The sequence below is a fragment of the Stegastes partitus genome, unplaced genomic scaffold (genome assembly GCF_000690725.1).
Source record: "Stegastes partitus isolate 25-593 unplaced genomic scaffold, Stegastes_partitus-1.0.2 Scaffold67, whole genome shotgun sequence".
Classification (NCBI taxonomy): Eukaryota; Metazoa; Chordata; class Actinopteri; family Pomacentridae; genus Stegastes; species Stegastes partitus.
In genome coordinates this window covers 382,362-402,137 of record NW_007577798.1, presented here as the reverse complement: position 1 = coordinate 402,137, position 19,776 = coordinate 382,362, and the positions used below count along the sequence as shown (strand labels likewise).

Here is a 19,776-nt window from a genome sequence, read left to right as displayed (position 1 = left end):
GTTCTGTTTTCCTGCCTGAACAAGTTTATGAGGAAATGACACATTACTTGTTTCCCAAGAACACAATTAGGGGATGCACAGAAGTCTTGTGTAATAATGCCGTTACTGCAGACATATCAGATTAAATCACGACTTCCTATCATGTTACATCTTCCAGCTAATCTAATTCCTCTATTCAAAACCAGTTCTTTTGAGAAGTTAACAAAGAGCGCATTGTGACCCATCCGATTCGGTCTTGTGCAGGAGATGCTTACATAAAACCGTAAAGGCCAACAGTGAAGGCACATGTGTAATTTGTCGGAGGCATTGCCCGCTGTACAAGAGCCGAGGAGTGTGTCTTTGTTTGCTAATGTAGGTCTCCGCTAAGGGGGCGGCCTGCATGGCCCGCTTTCTGGGATGGCTGAGCTGCAATATCACATGATGGGCTTGGCCTCGGGGTGAGGCAGTGAAGGAGTCTAAGATGGTAGTGGGATGGGTGGAAGGAAGACGAGGGGATGAGTGATGGAAACGTTTACTTTTGTCAGATTCTCTTAGAATCAATTCCTCGTCACCGTTTTCACAGCTGAACGGACCCGCTGGACGTCAGACTCCACCTCAGTCCCAAAGATCCTCCACTGAAATAGCAAGAGGGGAACACGATTCATGAAGTCTTTTTTTAGAAATCTAAATAATACCTAAATCTGTGGTGCAGAGCATCAGATGAGTTAGCAGAAAAGTTTTAAATCCTTTAACAGGATTCCTCATGTTACAAAACTAGAATTGGCCAAACTTTGACACTGTGTCTGGCAGTCTGTGTACATCACAAGTATAAACTCTTGTGACTACTGAAGAAATGATTTGATTGTTAACTTAATTAGGTTGTTTATCAAGCCAAACAAGCATTCACTGCTTCCACTTTTTAGGGAATTTTTGTGTGTTCCTCTTTATTACAAATCTACCACTACTGGGGTGTTTGATTGACGTCACCTTGGGCTGTAGATAGCTGCGATGACCAATTTCCCACTGTTTACAGACATTTCATAGATTATTTTATTGTTCTGGAGTTTACCAAACTCGATAACAAAATGCTTTACACTGTCAAATAGCGCCCCAAAAGCCATTTCAGCAAGGTCGACCTCCGCTGCTTGCTGCCGACCGCGACATTGACAAAAACATTAAAAAATCAACAGAAGTAAACTTGTATTTCTCAATTTAGTCCCTTGATATTGTTGCATTTCGTACATTTACTACGACTAAGCACAAGTCAAAATGCAAGGTTGTTGAAACCCTGAGGGATTTTGTAGCCGTCATCGCCTGTCTCTGTTCCGAGTCTGTACTGATGTATACATAGACACTGAAATCTCTCTCTCTCTCTTTCTCTCTTTCTCAGGACATTGTGAGTGCTACTAAAGATGTCTGATAGTGTCGATATTGAAGAGAAGCCACCAGCCCCCCCCTTGAGAATGAACAGTAGTTCCCGAGACTCTTCATCAGTGAATCACGCATCTAAACCGCTTCCAATGGCTCCTGAAGAGAAAAACAAGAAAGTTCGCCTGCGCTCCATCTTCCCCGGGGGAGACAAGAGTGAGTTTCCTCCCTCACATGTCACCTTCACGCTCAGCCCCGCACTGATTCACACGCTTTACTAGTTTCCTACGTGTAAAAATCCGCCTGTAATCATTCTTTTGTTCACCTCCTTTAGCAAACAAGAAGAAGGAGAAGGAACGTCCTGAGATATCCCTACCCTCAGACTTTGAACACACCATTCACGTGGGCTTTGATGCTGTAACAGGAGAATTCACAGTGAGTATCCCTTTCACCTGACAATCAGGCATATAAATAGGGACTGATGTGCTTCTAAAATTTACCTCCCATCTGAAAGCAAAATCCCAGACACACATTTCTAAAAAATCCCCAACTCCCTGAGGTGATAGAGTCAACTAATAATTTATTTTCCTCCACATAAAGTTGGTAATACAAGTGACTTGAATAGCGATCACTACATCTCCCCTGTCAGCTGAAACCTGCACAGGAATCCTTTAGCAGTTCTTGGTAAATTACATTTTAGCTGCAGTTTCAGTTTGCAGAAGACAGTCTTATACAAGCATAGATATACTAGTACAACACCATGAAACCATGAATTTCTTTCTTTAGTGTTTCCTCAGTTTAATGTTGTTCAGACAGAAGTGTTGTTCCTTGTTTTTATACTTTACTATAAAACTATCAAACAATTAGGGACTCTAAGCAGATGTAGCATACTAAAAAGAAATTCATTCATCTGTTTGGCACGTTCTAGTGGTTCAGCCAAAACCAAAGCCTATAAAGCTTTTATTGTCTAATGTAAAGGTTTCAGTTCCACAGAGATCATTATTCAGCTATATGATCATTTTTGCGGAGCTACTAAGTGGTAATATTTCATTACAGTGTGATACACATATATAGAAAGATGCACCGGACATTAAATCTCCTTCTTAATTATATTTCAATATGATTTGTTGCAGGAGGATTGCGTTGTGTTGTATAAGCGGTCATTATGTTGTTGTTGGTTATTCATTATTGCTGATAAGATCCTCTTTAGTGGAAAAGGTACTAACATTGTGCTCTAAATGATAAAAACAGATGTAGAATTGATTTAGTTTGGTTAACAAAACTGACCATGATAACAAGGATAAACATGAACCTGAGGTGGTTTCACAACAGCAAAGCTGTTCTGTAACACCAAAGTCAAGTATTGTGTATTCAGGCCTAAGGGGACTTTTTTTTTTTTTTTCATAAAATAATTTGTGGGAGGTCCAGATGTTATCTTCACCCCTCTGTAAAACCATTCTTACACTAAGGAATATATATTCTACTCTATTTGACTTCCAAATACACAGCACTCTGTACTGTGCACGATATCCGTAACAAATAGTTCCTTGTTCATTTGAAATGCGCCTGTGAAACATAGAGCCCCATTAAAACAGTTTTAAACCGACCACTTTGTCTTCACTTGTTTCATGGTTTTCTGGGAGAATAGAGTATATTACTGTTGATTTGCCTCTTGATCCTCCTCCAAGTGTAATCTTTTTCTGACCCCCCAACACCAACGCTTCTGCTGCAGAACAGTGGGCTGTTTTTTTTTTTTCCTAACAGCAGGGAGTATAGTTTTAAGTGTAAAATGTGTACAAATTTACAAAGATATAATTTAAAAGAATGTTAAAGGCCCATATGAAAGACCTAATGGAGGTCAGCGGGCATGAAAACATGCAAAAAATGATTTAAAAAAATCTTGAAGGAATAATTTGGGAAATACACTTACTCGCTTTCTTGCTAAGAGCTATGAGAGGAAATCAATAATACTTTCACATCTGTTGAGTGAATATGACTGTAGGGCAAGCAGCTTTTCTTGATCACGTAGTTCCTGTAAGTCCAAAAACTAATTTCTATATACAGGATACTAAAAATAAAAGAAGATCTTTTCACTTGACTGAAAGGGATCTCAACTTGTTGACATTTGTATAGTGATTAGTTGTCAACACACATATAATCAGGCCCCTAAAAGTCAGGTTGTTGTAGCAGAAACACAGCATCTACATCTTTTATCTGAGGACAATTAACAACTCACTCCTCAAGACAAAAAAACTTGATTACTGCAGCTAAATTGCGCTTTCTCTTTCAAACGTTTACCATGCGACCTCTGTCCTGTTGTGCAGGGTATACCAGAGCAGTGGGCGCGGCTGCTACAGACCTCGAACATCACCAAGCTGGAGCAGAAGAAGAACCCCCAGGCCGTGTTGGACGTCTTAAAGTTCTACGACTCCAAAGAGACCGTCAACAACCAGAAGTACATGAGCTTCACCTCGGGAGGTAAGCTCAGCACAGCGCTGATAAAATAATGCACCGACCGCCAAAACACAAGCCAAACACGTTTCACATCTATTCCCATGTCTAATGCAAAGGATTGTGAGTGTTCTGCTTCTATAAAAGTGTTTTTTTTCCTCCTTTTTTTTCAGACAAGTCAGCGCATGGGTACATAGCAGCAAACACTCTGGTGAGTTCTTGTGTATCTAAACATACTTTTCCTACCGTTGGTTATTTGTTAGCCTTCAATAATGCAGCTGATTATTAATGTTTGTAAATAGAAGACACTACATCATACTCTGATAAAATATATGTCACTTGAAGGCTTCTCTGTCTGTTTAATCAGCATTTTAGTTGCTATCTTTGCATTTCTTGACTCTGTGGTTATTATAGTGTAATTACAAATCAACCGACTCTCTGGTCTTTTGCCAGAGCTGCTGTAATATTTTAGAAAATCTCTGAGTAATCTATAGAGACAAATATGTTTACTCATGATTTACAGAACAGTGTAATGATTTAACAGGTAAGTTGCAACATTATGGGGCTTTATTTCTTTGTCTTGAAGCTCTGAGCGATTACGGCTCTCCAACTACACCACAGTAAATCTTTCTCACTTCACTGGGACTCTTTCTGGGAAATTTCTCTCGTAGACTGTGGATGTTGCTCTCAGGCACGTTCATTTCACACAGACTTCTCCTCTAATGGGCAAAATGTGCGTGTTCCCCTCTAGAGGCTTACTGCCCTCGCTATGTGGCATAATTCCCTGAATTTTGCATACACGCCAAACAGTTTTGCAGCTCCTGCACAGAAACGGTGACTGCTGTGAGAGCGACTGCTGCTCATTGTTTATTTTTCCAATCTACTTAACCAGATTTTGAAATACCCGTAGACGAGCTTCACTGGAGGCTCAACTGCATCTAGAAGGACTCCCGCTGTGCTGACCTCATTCCTGGCTTTGACCAGAGTAATCTATGCTTTGAATGCCTTGGCCTGTGCACGCCGGGTGAAGAAGTGGAATCCAAGTCTGTTCAGTAGATTCCCTGCCCCAGGCAAACTACACTGGGATCTCTTCATGCAGGGTTATTGCTTGAAAGAGCTCTTAGCCCAGTGAAGGGCAGATGGGTGTGGCAGTCAGTCTAAAAGGTTGTGAGAGTCCAGCGAGGGTATTTGAGAGCATCTCAGTTCTGGACTGTCACTGCGTCCATAGTATGCAGAGGTGACTCAGCTATTGGCTGCGGTGCCACACATTTTATCTTGAGATTGGGCCGTGCTGTCTTGGCCGAGCAGAACTATAGGAAAGCTGCCAATAACTGGTCTGAAGAAGCAAACTGTCTCTTTTCTTAGAGAAACAGTAACCCATCACGAGCTACCTGATGCTCTCTGTCAGATTATTTGGAGCAGCAGCTGCCACAAAGCTGCAATGCAGGCAAATATTTGAGAGCTGATGTGCTGTTTTCTGTAAGCAACTCACTTTCACCTCTTATACATCATTGTGTCTTGTCATCAAGGATTAACAGTTTTTTGAAGTCATTTTTTTCATAATCCTTTAGTTAGACACAACAGAAATGAGTATTCACTGGGATTATTGTGGGATCTCAGATTTTTATTTGACCTCTTTGAGCATCTGTTTGGGCCTGTGGTTCACATCTGGGATAAAGTGTCTCACCTTGGCATTAGCTCAGCGTACATTTGTGACTGCAGACATTAGTAGGTAGAGACAACGAGTTGCATCTTAATTTAAGCATTGGTCAGTCCAAAGAGTAGAAATCCGAGTGCAGATTTTTTTGGAATCTAACATGCTAAATGATGTCTGCCAGACATTAGATTCATCCCAGAGATTTTTTTGGCTTTTACCTTAAGAAGAAATGAATACGGTGAAAAGACATTAGTGCTCATGCTCTTTGTTGCTGCTTTAGGTGACTGATAAGTTAGTCTTGGTCAGTTTTTCTCTTCTGTTGCAACATCAGTTAAGTCACATTGGATCATTTCACATTAGTCCTGGATATTTCTCATGTTTGCCTGAGTGTCAGACCACACATCAAATACAGAAAGCTTGGCCATTGTTCATGTCCTGTAATTACATTTGCAGCATCAGCAATATTGTGATCAGAGAGTGTGGACTTTACCTTGCAATGCACTTGATATTTCATCTTTTGTGTGTTGATTACTGTCCAGTTTCACAGATGCTTCCAGCATGGTTGGTGCATGGATCTGTTTTAAGATCATTTCTTTGTGATGGATTGTAAGAGAATTATTTCATGCAGTTTGGTTTTGCTCACACAATACATGACGTCCTGCCTCTTGTGCACTGTAGTAAACAGAGGAGCAGCTAGATGATAAAATACTTCACAATGATGGAATTATCAAGTGGGTATTGATATTTCTGAAATATATAGCAGCAGGATTGGTCAGATCACATTTTTGTTGCTTCAGTCAGGACTAATGACTCTGACATTTGTAATCCCAAGACAGTTCAAGCCCTACATTCACAATTCAGCGAGTTTAAAAAAAATGCATACAGAAGTGACAACTAGTGAAACGATGACATTGTGTTAGCAGAGTGGTTATACTTTACGTAGCCACAATTATGAAGAAGTATCACAGAGATGAGTCACTTAATTGAGAAGAGTCTTCTAGAACCAATCTTTCATTATTTTCTTTTATCAGCAGTGAAACCATTTTCCTGTCTGATAACAGTTATGTTCAACTATCCAAGGGAATCCTAAAGAAAACAAAAAGCAAACTCTCCTCATGTGGAACTCTGCTCTAAAAACTTGTCAGTCTGTTCTTGAAGAGAATAGGGCAGCATTGATTTCAGTAACAATGCTTTCTTGCCAACTAAATCAAGGTGACATTGAAGACTCAAGGTTTCTAACACAACGTTCTCTGCAAAGCAGCACGATAAAGACTGTAGAAGAGATTTAATCCTACATGTAACACCTGTTTATTTCAATGCATGTCTGAGTGTGTTCTTTACAATAATTAGGGTGTAATCTCATTTTAGTAATTTAATAACTAATGAATCTTTCATGTCATGTGGAAATTAGACACCAGGTACAGATGTAAGGACATCATGAGTGCATGATCTGAACTGAAAGGTATTATCCGTATTGCAGTGTCCAAATAAAAGGACAATATTTGAGCCTATACAAGAAATCTGAAGAGAAATCACGAAGTGGAGAGGAGACTGTTGTTCAAGGCTTGTGCCAAGGACAGTCCTACGGTGACATGATTTGTCCTCTCCTGATACTGTGTGTTTGGGGATCATGTATGGACATAACGTCCACCCCTCAGCTGCGTCCCCCTGCCCCACCCCCACCCTCCCTGAACTTCACTTAGTCTTACAAACTGTGTGGGTTTGTTTTGAGTAAATCCTCCCATTTTCAACCTTCACATTCAGAACCGACTGCTGTCATCTGGGCCTCCTGTCAGCCTTAGAACCTGCAGCGCATTATTTGACAAGGTAACTCCTCCATATTACTTTCCACATGATGTATCTCTGCATTGGCCTTGAAGCTAAATTGAACTATTTGATCGCCTAGCATTGATTATGCCACCCGGCTTATGCAAAATGCATACAAATATTTGATTTTCGAGGCATCATCACGCTCTGTATTGAAATTTCATGGGGGGTATGATTGGTTCTATCAGTTTTTGATGTTATAGATGTATTTATTATCTTCCACAAGAGCACCTCTTAAAGTTTTTTTCTTTTTTTTTTTATGGACCGAGTCTGAAATGGCAGGGCAGTGGCACATGCCACAGAGGGTTGTGATGACTGTCAAACTGCATGTATGAGCTCACATTCCTAACAATTTGATCCACATTGTCAATAATATGCCTGTAACTCCATCACCATTTTAGACATTACCGCATGGCTCTGTAGAAAATACACGCCCCTCACTGGCTAATTGCTTACAGTTAGCCAGACGCTCATTTCTGCACTGCAGTCTTGGCCCAGCCCTCCTTGGAGCAGGTCAGAGGCCTGCTATGTCTGAATGAAGGACTGGGACTTCCCTTCAGCCAGACCCTTTCCCTTTAATCACTAGAACTAAGCTGCACTGCTTCATTTATGCATGACGAGACTGGAAATGGATGAAGTGTTTTCCATTCCATAAGAGGAAGATGATCCAAGGCAAGTAGAGTTTTGGATGGGGAAAAAAAGGCTGAGCATTAGGCATAATAAATATGCCTGAGGCTTATTAATCACACTTGTTAAAAGGTATCTTCCATATCAACAGGACGTCTGCAGTTCATCACCATACTGCACACTGCAGTGCTGCAGTATGTTTTCTCCTATAGCACAGTTAAATATGTAACAGATTGTTACTTCAGAACTCATTCTCATCATTGGTTCATGGCACACCTTACCAGACCCCACAGCTTTAAATCCTCTAGATAAACTGCACTGAATGCTACCTCACTCTTTAGCTCCCACTTGACTCATAATGCTTTCCTCTGCTATTAACAGAATTTTGCTGAAACTTAACCTAATTCGGTTTTTTGTTTTTCTTGTAGGGCTAAATTGTGCTATTTTAATGTGACGCACAAGCAGATTTTTTTTAAAACCACTTTTGAATTACATGTTTATTAGTATAATGTATTTTTAGTCTGGAGTATTCCGAGTCTGTTATGTTACCAGTCTATGCATGTTACACAAGATCCTTTTGACCCACAACTGGCCAGAACTCAAACTGTGGCCGGGTTGGGTTTTGCAGGCTGTTCACTGGTGGTAACAAGTCAGAATTGAGAAAATGACATTTGTGTTTAGTTTGTAGAAAAATGTGAGGATCTGCACATGCACTTTTCATTCCATCTTGCTGCGTGGCACATGCATCCGGACTTACTTGCATTTCTACCCTCCAGGGTGCCAAAACGTCATCGACAGAACCCCCAATTGCCCCACCTGTGTCCGAGGAGGAGGATGAGGAGGAAGAGGAAGAGGAGGAGGAGGAAGAGGAGGAGGATGATGATGATGAACTGCCCCCGGTCATTGCCCCTCGACCCGAGCACACCAAATCCGTGAGTTAAAAAAAAAATCGCACGATTGGTGAAATCATCCTACTGTAAAAGCAAATCCTTTCTGCATTTCTTGGACTTTGCTGTCCTCTTGCAGATCTACACGCGCTCCGTCATGGACCCACCAAAGCCTCCCACCCCTGTGAAAGAGGTGCTGACCCCACCGGAGTCGCAGGTCCAGCCGGAGAACACGTCCAACACAATGTACCGTCACACCGACCGACAGAGGAAGAAGTCAAAAATGACAGATGAGGAGATTCTGGAGAGACTCAGTATGTGTCTTTAGTGCTGCATGTTTAGTTATTCATGTAATCGAATCCTTCTCTGCACTGGCACGAACAAATATGGTGGAGAAAGCCAAAATTCTGTCATCTAAAAAAAAATCTTTGTTGGCCAAAAAGAAACAAAATGAAAGACATCGAGTCTAAAATCTATCATAATCATGTCAGAAATGATGTAAAGTGAACTCTGCTAAGGTTAATATCCACACATCACCGAAAACAATGCTGAGGATTTGACCTCTTTATCTTCCTGATATGCATCTGTGCGTTATGATTCAAAATACAAGCTGAATGTTACATCTAGCGCACCGATTCTGTGTATTTAGAAGAATCATGCAGAAGAACAGGGAGTACTCATGTAATTTAATTTGGACAAAGGGGTACTTTTTTCATTGGCTGTAGCTTTGCAATGTAGCTTTATCCCAATAACCAGAACGCACTGTGAAGCAGAGATGCATGTACTTGCACTTGGAACCAGTATATGTCTGAAATAGAAGGGCAGAAAAGGTTCTGCAGAGATGTTCACTGCGTGTCTGTGTGAAGCTGTCATGGCATGGTGCGCCTACATACGCTCTGGACCGTCATTATAAATCTCTTCTCTCTCCGACTCAGGGAGTATCGTGAGTGTGGGGGATCCCAAAAAGAAGTACACACGCTTCGAGAAAATAGGACAAGGGTAAGTCTTTCCATGATCATCAACCAGCCGTCACAGTTATTGAAATAGTGCAATTTCAGGAACAGTCAGTCTCTGCGGGAGATATGGAGCTGTAGTGACCACGTTCGAGACAGGGAGGCAGAGGGAGGGTTAGGTTGAATGACTGGGAGAAAAATAAGTCGAGAGGAAATGAGAACTGTATCCTGAAAAGGCCAAGAGCCAGATTAGCTCAGCCATCGCTCTCTCTCTCTCTCTTTCTCTCTCTTTCTCCTTGTCTTTCTTTCTTCTTTTTTTTTTTATGGCTGTTGCGTTTCTGTCAGTGTGCCTGTTCATGACTCATCTGAACAGATAAAAACAGTGTAGTTGTTATCTGCTCTGTCACCATTTCCATATTTGATCAGGAAGCTTCTACCTGAAACAGTAGACAATTGTCTGTTTACTCTCTGCCGTGTTATCATTAACTTATTAGTACCAGGAAGTGTTCTTCATTATTCATAGCCTCTGACAGTACACAGGTGTAGCTGACAGCAAGGGAAAGGGAGAAAAGAGAAAAATCCAGAAGGCTAAATTCACAGCAGAAGGTTTTTAGTTTCATGAGTTACGCTTCCAAATAAGGACAGTCTGGCTGCATACCATTCCTTTGACCAACTATTTGAAACCACTGCTCAAGTATTTGAGCTCATCACTGCTAAGGTAATTTAAAATTAGATATCCAGTTCATCCATTAATAAAGTAGTAATTACAACTTTTAGTTACGTAAAAGTACGACAACACCACTATTACTCCACTACAAATAAAAGTTCTGCATTTGAAAACTTACTGAAGTTAAATTGTGTCAGTATTATCGGCAACATCTACCTAAAATATATAAAGTAAAACGTAATGTTTCCTGTTAGTGTTTTACTGTTACATATAATGTTTTTGGATTAATATTAGTGCTCCATGTATTTTAATCTACAGCAATGAATCATATTCTGTAAGATCTTCATGTTTGCATCATTGCTCTCCTGTTCGACGTGCTTATTTTTAAAAAGTCAGCTTTTGATAAGCTCAGAAACACATCTCTGTTGTCAGCATTATGATGATGCATTTTCCAGCAAATCCTGGAGGATTTTTAAATAGATTACTTAGCTTAAGAAGAAGCAGGATTTTCTTAACCCATAAAGGAACAGTTAGCTTTTCGTGTTTATTTCAAACACCACCATACCTGGTAATAAGTGGGTTTCAATGCAAATGAAGGGTATGAAAATTGTAATTAATTAACTAGTAACTGAAGCTGTCAGACAAATGTAGTGAAGTGAAAAGTACAATATTTGCCTCTGAGATGTGGTGGAGTGAAAGTATAGAGCTGCATAAAATGGAAACACTCAAGTAAAGTACAAGTACACTGAATTTGTTCTCATGTACAGTACTTGAGTAAATGTACTTAGTTACTGTAACCACTGCACTGTAGCTGTACCAATTTATGAAATAATTAAAACTTAATTTTAGAAAGTGATGTCAAAGGACACAGTTACGACAGACCATATGTCAGAATGATATAAAGGAAAGTGGATCATATTATAGCTCTTAAGGCCGTCTATTAAACATGTAACCATCCCTGCAGCTGCAACACAGGGACATATATATATATATATGTATTATTCCATATGGTTAAAAACAGAGCTGTTAAAAATGCAAATGATTAGATTTGATCCAAAATGACATTATTGTTTTGATGTCAGTGTCTATGAATCATTTTAAAACTCCTAAATGGTGCATTATTGATGTGATTTTGTTCTTGTGTTTCATCAGAGCGTCTGGCACTGTGTACACTGCCATCGACATAGCAACCGGCCAAGAGGTACGTCAGAGTGTACTTCTACTTTTACGACATTCACATTCTGTATATTGCATGTATGATATTAATTTTTTCCCACTAAGTCGTCAGGGTAGTTTATTCTATCTTGTCTGTTTTCTCAGGTGGCCATTAAACAGATGAACCTGCAGCAGCAGCCCAAGAAAGAGTTGATCATCAATGAGATCTTGGTGATGAGGGAAAACAAGAATTCCAACATAGTGAACTACCTGGACAGGTATGTCTTCACATGCAGAGCCACATTTCACACAGGAATGAAAAGAATGCCTACTGCGACTGTAAAAACATGGGGTTAAGGCTGTTTTATGCTTATTTCTTGTAGATTTTTGATCCCCGTTGAATAGAATTTTTCGGCCATGACATTTTCCCTGACCTTCAGTGTTGGCTTGAAATTGCTTGTTTTTTCTCTGGTCAACAGTTCAGTATCAAAAGATGTTCAGTCTCTTTTAATGTTAAAGAGAGAAAAAAAACTGCAACCCTCATGTTTGGGAAGCTAGAACCTCCAAATATTTAACATTTTAGCTTAATAAAGAAGGATAATTATCCATTTTCTGTACAAGCACAGACACACTGCTCATATTTAAACGATAAAGGAGATACAGGGCCCTTAAAGAAAACATGAACAGATTATGATGGTTTTCATAGTAGCATGTTCAATCATTATCTCATTTTTTGTTTTTCTAGGGTGCTTCTAACTCTAATAAGCCCCACAGCAGTATGAATGTAATGCTAATTTGAGAATAGCACCTGTTGTGTGGTCAGAACAAAGTAAATGCTCGTCTCCATGATGGTGCTGTACTGTAACCACAATGACATTGAAGGATCCTCTGAGCCTTCTTAACAGAGCCTTTTCTTCTTCTTCTACTTTCTTCTGATCTTTCTTCTTCTTCATTTCTCCTTTTAATAGTGGATGACATTTATCTTAAGGTGTATTACTGCCACCTACTGTTGTAAGACACAATAACAGTCAGGTTCTACCACATTTCTAACGTTTCTATGTATCCCTCTTATTTCATGATATCGATCTTCCTGCCTTTGTTCTCAGCTCTAAACAACATGCTTGAACACTTTCTTCTTCTTGTAATTGACTCTGCATCAAATGTTGGAAGTTTTGTCCTTGTTTTCTGTACAAGTTTCAGCCAGTATGACAAGACTATTGATTTTCCAAAGCAACGACTGAACTGTAAACTCTGATATTAAATTAAATGCCCTGTAATCACAAGAGTTTTTAATCTCTTTTTCTTTTTCTCTCTTGCTTTATTAGTTACTTGGTAGGAGATGAGCTCTGGGTGGTGATGGAGTATTTGGCTGGAGGTTCGTTGACAGATGTAGTGACTGAGACCTGCATGGACGAGGGCCAGATTGCTGCAGTCTGCAGAGAGGTAAGAAGCCAAGTCTAGGCATCAGCAAAACCACCCACTACATCTGTGGCTGTGATGAGCTGACCCATACATTCAGGTGGGAACCTACAAATGCACTGAAGCATTTCTCCCAGCCAAATAAAACGACTACCCAAATTTGCTTTTAGTGCAGGCTTCCCTCTGTGGGCGTGAGCGTTGATTGTATGTTATTTTAAGTTTTTATCTTCCTCTTCATAGTGTCTTCAAGCCTTGGACTTCCTACACTCCAACCAGGTGATCCACAGAGATATAAAAAGTGACAACATCCTCTTGGGCATGGACGGATCCGTCAAGCTCAGTAAGTCTTCTCTCTTTGGTTCATTAAAGTTTACCTTTGGCTTTAGTGTGGTAGAATTAAAGTAAAAAGCCCCCTTAGTTATAAAAAAGTGGCTCAGATTCAGGTTAAGAGACACAGTGTTGTGGTAAATGAAAGACCACTGGAATGAAATATTGATAAATGCAATGTGTAAGTGCATAACTAACCATCAAAACACCCTCTGTCTCCCTCTGCTTCCCTCTGCAGCCGACTTTGGCTTCTGTGCTCAGATCACTCCAGAGCAGAACAAGCGCAGCACGATGGTGGGAACGCCCTACTGGATGGCACCGGAGGTGGTGACTCGGAAGGCTTATGGCCCTAAAGTGGATATCTGGTCTCTGGGAATCATGGCGATAGAGATGGTAGAGGGAGAACCGCCTTATCTGAATGAGAATCCACTCAGGGTAAGACACAGAATGCAGCCAGGACACACTGCATTTGCTCTCTGGTGGTCATACAGTATACATGGCGATGAAATATTCAGATTTTTTTCCCCCTATAGTCCCCCTCATTACTTGACCATGCTTGTCTTTCCAGGCGCTGTACCTGATAGCAACCAACGGGACTCCAGAGCTGCAGAACCCAGAGAGGCTGTCATCTGTGTTCAGAGACTTCCTTAACCGCTGTCTGGAGATGGATGTGGACCGCAGAGGCTCTGCCAAGGAACTGCTTCAGGTAAAACTCGATTTACAGTATATGTAATTATAATTATTGCATTTTTATAATATTTAATTACACAAACACTTTGGCCGTATTTGATATTGTGTACATCAACCATTTACTAGGCAGAATTCTGGACTATACACCCACTATAAAATATAATGCAATCATAACAAAACCTTTACCTTTATTTAATTCACTTGAGTTCAGTTTTATTCATATTGCACTAATTCACAACATATGGCATAGTTCACATAGTAAGGTGAAGACCTTGGAAAATTATGGGAAGAAACCCCAAAAATCTAAAGATTCCCTTGGATTCCATTCAGCAACAGTGTATATGAATGTAAATAATTCAGTTGTGCATGAATATGAATCACTGGTTAAAGGGGATGAACATAGTGGTGGATCTTCAGGTTTCATCATCTTTTGTTCTCTTTACACTGCATCCATGATTTTACAACCATAAATTTGCAGCTCTTTTTGACATTTTTCCATCCTTCCTGTCCGCAGCATTCCTTCCTCAAGCTGGCGAAGCCTCTATCCAGCCTGACGCCTCTGATTGTAGCCGCGAAGGAAGCCATAAAGAACAGCAGTCGCTAGGGTGTGCTCCCTGTCCGCACCCGAGGCTGGAGCCCTGCCTGTGAAGTGTGCATTCATGGCGGCAGGGGCTTGGGTGTATGGGTGGAGGGTGACGCGACAGTGACAGCACAAGGAGGGGTTTGTGTGACTTACTGTGACAGCACAAGGACAAAAGACCCCCAGGCCTCATATGTAGGACGGACATCTGGCCTTGCAGCCTCTCGGCCCATGCTGCTGAAAAGACCTTATCTCCTCGTTTACTTCTCCAGCACTCTGTACATGTAGAGCAGTCCATCACAAGTGTGTGTGAGTGTGTGGGCGTGTGTGCGTGTATAGAAACTGTGCACATCTCTTTGTGTCAAATGTCTCGTTTGGGAAACTCCCCCAAACCAAAAAAAAAAAGAAAAGAAAAAAAGAATAGGGTGAAAAAATTGAAAAGAAAGCATTTTCAAGAAGAAACTGCAGAAGTGAAGAGGAAAAACAAAACACAAAACTGAAGCGCCTGTGATTCCTTCCCTGCCCAGCTTTAGGCTCGGTTTTCTTTCCTCTAGTCCCTTCATGGAGCACCATCAGGCCACACCTGCACCTGCAGTGACCGGCTGATGTGAGAGAGTGACTCTGGACCCAACCTTTGCCTGCATGATCTACGGCTCTGTGCAGAAACACTGCTACTCCTCTGCAGATTGTCACATCTCAAGGTGGCATATTTTTGTGTAATTGTGTGTGTGTGTGCGTGCGTGTGTGTGTATGTGTGTGAATGTGTGTAGGGGTGCAGCTACAGGGGAAAAAAAAAAAAAAAAAGTCAGGAATAATTTCACATGACCTATACCAGCTTTAAACATCTTTCAATTATTCACCTCATATCCGTGAGGAGATGCTTTTTCTTTTTTTTTCATTTGAGCTCATGACGGCTGCCTGCAGTGAGTTTACGGATTCTCTCTGTGAAACTGGCTGCATAACATCAGGTATAATGTTCTCATTATCTGAAATACTGAACCAAAACTATACTGCGGCATCAGTCTCTGATGTTTCCTGTGATATACAGTATAATATAAATACTTTCCTATCAGTTTCAGGAGCAAAGTGGTTCTTATTCAGTCGTTTTTGTGGATTACGCTGGTGTGTAGATTCCGTGTCACGCATTTAATTATTAGAATAAGTAGAGAAAGCGACAATATTGATGCAAGCAATTCATTTGACAGATCATTTTAAAATGCTGTACACATAAACTGTAGCATCTCAAATAGGATCATTCACAATATGTTTCTGAGAAATAAGTACATAAAAAAAGGAAAAAATACCAAATCAAAAACAGATGGTGGACAGTAATCCTGAATCCCAACGGATGGTCTTGTAATTATTTATCTGCAGTGAGTTGAGGGTCCAGTGCCACATTTTATTGCACCCACAGTGCCCCAAGCATCCCAGTGTCCTTAGACCTTCAACAGAATACGATAAGATGCCCTTCGACAGGCAAATAATGCAAACATTGAACACACTGATCCAACGGAAAATCGTCGCTCGAGATGACAAACTGCAACATGACACGGAGGGAAAAAAGAAACTTCCCTCATGTGAACACGAGCTATTTGTATTTCTTGTGGTGTCATCGTCTTATACTGAAGAATATGCTGCATATGTTTGGGTTGCCAACAAGAATCTGGCCTACCTGTTCAGGTGAAAACACCGCCCATGTCCACTGAGACACTGTCCTCCTCCTCCCCTCTCTTCTTCCCTTGGTATCTGAGATGCTGCTTAGTGTTTTGTTTTCTTTTACTTGTGTCTTATATGACTTTTTTTTTGTTCATGTGGTCTTTTACATTTTATAGTGAATCGTGTGGCAGATCATAGAAGGGGAATGTTATCCACTGTGCTAAGTAGTGAGTGCCATTTTTATGATTGTACCTTCGCCCTGTACGAGCACCGAAAAACAGAAACTGTGGTTAGAAGCTCACGTCGTTTCGCTAACATTCCTCTCATACCCGGTTCAAGAGTTCCAACTCACTCCTGTACAGAAGTTATCTTCCTCTGTCTACATTCGGTGGCTTCGTCAGGCGTTTCCCATGTAGCATCCCTCTTGTGCGTGAGCGAGTGTGTTTGTGTGTTAGGGGGCTACCTCAATCTGCACTAGAAGATGCCTCACTCGTGTTGTCCACCTTGACTCTGAGGTGCAGGGTAGCTGCTTAGTCATATTGTACCTCCATTGTACAGCAGATGTACAGAAGACGAAAGGAGCGACGTTAGACGGGAGGACAGAATTCATGCATGTAAAACAAAACTATACACTGTATCTCATCTTCAAATAGGTTAAGATTGTTAGGATATGTATGTATGTATGTAAATACGATGGGAAAAACCCTCCCCCTCCCCCCGCCCCCCTTTTTTTCAGAACTATGTAACTTAAAATGACAATATTCAGGTTGCTCTATGGTATGTATCAATAAATGTTTTGCACCCTGGAAAATCGGTTAAAAAGAGAAAAACAAAACACACGCTGTCTCTGCACTCCTGGATCCACCTCTCCTGTTTGGGCTTTTTATCGGACACTCCTTCATCCGGACAGAGAGCCGATGAACGCAGCACTCTGTGTGCGGGCCCACACAGTCTGTCCTGAGTACCACTGCTGAGTGTTAGTGTATATGTGTGTGTGCGGTAGGTAGGTAGGTGTGGGTGGCCTGTCAGGAAGCTTCGCTGACCCTGAGGACATTTTGGCCTCTGCCCCATGTACAGGTCTGAACTATGAGCACAAAGGTGAATTTCGGGACAAGAGACACCGCTGACGTGCCCCTTTTTCTGTGGTTGCTCCTGTACATTCCTATCTTCTGAATGTGTAAACCTGTACACGTGGTGTGAAAATTCCTCTATTAATGTGTATCAAGAGAATGGAACAAAGACAAAAAATGTTACTTTTTAAATTATTATTATCTTTATTATTATTATTATTATTATTATTATTATTATTACTCTTATTATTGTCTAGCTTTGTAAAACTGCTGATCCATCTGGCATACCTCAGCAGGCCTTTCCCCCTCATCTTTGAAAAAGGACAAACGAGTGACGGGGAAATGAGGTTTTGGATAAACTATTTTTAATTGTGGTTGAAGCAATAGACTTTTTGAACTTTGAATTGTGCATGGCTGTGTCTTGAGTGTAAAAAAAACAAAATATTGCAGTTTGGGAACTGGACTGAAATAAAAAGAGGAAGAAAACCAGAGTGGTGGCAGTGCTTGGTCCGAGGATAAATCCCTTTTTTTTATTCATTTTTCATTGTTTAGGAATTTGTTTTTAAGAATGAGAAAGAAACATGATTGTAAACTGGTGGAAGAAAGAGAGAGAAGATGAATTACAGAAACAGATGGTAATAAGACTTGTAAATAGAGCAAGTTTCTCTGCATAGTGATTATTGTGGTCATTGTGAGGCGTGAATGATAAATACCACCATATCATTCACAGCATCTATAATGCGACTACCATATTGCTCACAGTATAGTGTAATGCAAAAATACATTTACAAAAAAACATCGTTATAAAAACGCTTCATAAGTTACGCAAACATGACTCAAAGAGCGACAGAAGCAATTAAACATTTCGACATAATTCACCAACGTGCAAATAACAGCGTTCACCAATATAAAAAGCTTCGTTCACGATGGCACGGTTCAAATAAGTTACACAACTTTGTCAGCGCATAGTTCGGAGCTGAGAACGACTCGGCCCTGTCAGGTCGCTTTGGAGTTCACATGGCGGTCAGCTGAGACGAGGTGAGGATCCTCAGGCTGATGCGTCCCGGCATCTCGTCGGCCATCTGCCTCCCTCGCTTCCTCAGCTGGAGCATCTGAGGGTCGGTGGAGTCCTTCACCGAGCCGGACAGAACCACTTGGCCCATAAACTCGTCCTTCACTGCGTTACTGTTCCACACCTGAGGAAGACAAGTCAGTTTTAAAGCCTGCCTCTGGTCAAGGTTACCTCTATTGGATGTTCGACCTTCACTGTGCAGAATGATGTATGTTTAGAGTTTGACACCAGCAGACTGTTTTTAGATTCTTCTGCTGAAAGTGACAAATTTGTCTGAGGTCATCGGAGCTGTGTGCTCTGGTTGGGTGGACCTCCTTCTCTATAAGGTGTGATAGACACTTGGTCTGATTTAAATATGGGATCCTTACTGGCTTTCTATCCCTTTGCATTGCTTTATTGTTGTAACAGACAGCCAACTGATTGGATTTTTAACTGAATCCATTTCTACTCACCTGCACCTGCAATTTCAAATAACATGCAGAACAATCCAAAGTTTGACTAATTTCTATCCTTAAGGCAATTTAAATTCTGAACTTTGTCGTATTTTTACCTCCAGCTGCTCTAGTTTTAGATGATTTATTTGTCTTAATGATTCTAGTTATTGTTTCTTAACAGTTTTATTACTTTACTAATGTAGCTTTTTAAAATAATATCGTTCTTCTCTAAGTTTCTCAATTGTATACCTGCATATTTTTTCCTTCCTCAGCTACATCATAAATGAAGCCATTATACCTCAGTGTATTCTGAATTTAAGTAAAGGTTGCATAAATGAATGAAATCTGAGTTGGAGCTGCTGTCTGCAGGATTTTTGATCGAACCAGTTCTGGTTCAACAGGCAACTTAGACAACGTGATGTGGAAATCCTCGATTGCCTATAAACTAAGAAAGTGAGTCAGTGATTTAGGAGATATATTTATCCAATAATTCAGTGTTTAAAATAAAGAATATATTCATGGATTCATAGATCCTGGACTTTTTCATCATTTAAAGAAGTTCTAACCAGGTAGTTGAACGTTCTTAGACACAAATCATTATTCAAACTGGAGGGACTCTTTAAATATATGTAAGAATTTTAATGTCATGCATAATAAAATAACCACAGGACATTGTGGCATCGTGATAGAGATAGAGACCCTGATTGGTTACTTTGAGAGATAATCAGGCCAAGATGATGTACTGTGCCCTCAATTACAGCCAACAGATATTACAGCTGTAGACTGATCACAAGCTTTTCTAGCACACAGAGTCAGTCTGAGCATTTTTAAAACTTACATTGACCTCTAAATAAATATTTTAAAAAAGGAAAAAAGGTGAAGCTAACTATTACTAGTTTAACAACCGTCACATGCTAGATTGTTTTAAAGGAATTGTTTGTCTGCTGTTTAGCAAAA

General features: G+C 40.5%; 2 protein-coding genes across 4 annotated transcripts in view; one reads left to right on the top strand and one right to left on the bottom strand.

Annotated features, from left to right (window-relative positions):
* Positions 1-17,799, top strand: part of LOC103353309 (serine/threonine-protein kinase PAK 3) — a 31,251-nt gene extending 13,452 nt beyond the window's left edge. Inside the window, exons 2-16 of one of the 2 annotated variants that reach the window (XM_008276222.1) lie at positions 1,370-1,563; positions 1,682-1,782; positions 3,672-3,825; positions 3,972-4,009; positions 7,220-7,282; positions 8,686-8,841; positions 8,936-9,110; positions 9,732-9,795; positions 11,569-11,617; positions 11,737-11,849; positions 12,897-13,014; positions 13,231-13,330; positions 13,556-13,752; positions 13,886-14,023; positions 14,522-17,799. In XM_008276222.1, the coding sequence (XP_008274444.1) occupies positions 1,392-1,563; positions 1,682-1,782; positions 3,672-3,825; positions 3,972-4,009; positions 7,220-7,282; positions 8,686-8,841; positions 8,936-9,110; positions 9,732-9,795; positions 11,569-11,617; positions 11,737-11,849; positions 12,897-13,014; positions 13,231-13,330; positions 13,556-13,752; positions 13,886-14,023; positions 14,522-14,611 (1,728 nt within the window). In that variant the 5' untranslated portion in view covers positions 1,370-1,391 and the 3' untranslated portion in view covers positions 14,612-17,799. The remainder of the gene's footprint in view (positions 1-1,369; positions 1,564-1,681; positions 1,783-3,671; positions 3,826-3,971; positions 4,010-7,219; positions 7,283-8,685; positions 8,842-8,935; positions 9,111-9,731; positions 9,796-11,568; positions 11,618-11,736; positions 11,850-12,896; positions 13,015-13,230; positions 13,331-13,555; positions 13,753-13,885; positions 14,024-14,521) is intronic. The other variant, XM_008276223.1, reaches the window with a different exon arrangement.
* A 9-nt stretch (positions 17,800-17,808) lies between these two features.
* The window catches only part of LOC103353308 (calpain-5), a 28,949-nt gene continuing 26,981 nt past the window's right edge, over positions 17,809-19,776 (bottom strand). For both annotated transcript variants that reach the window (XM_008276219.1, XM_008276221.1), the window contains exon 13: positions 17,809-18,509. In XM_008276219.1, the coding sequence (XP_008274441.1) occupies positions 18,327-18,509 (183 nt within the window). In that variant the 3' untranslated portion in view covers positions 17,809-18,326. The remainder of the gene's footprint in view (positions 18,510-19,776) is intronic.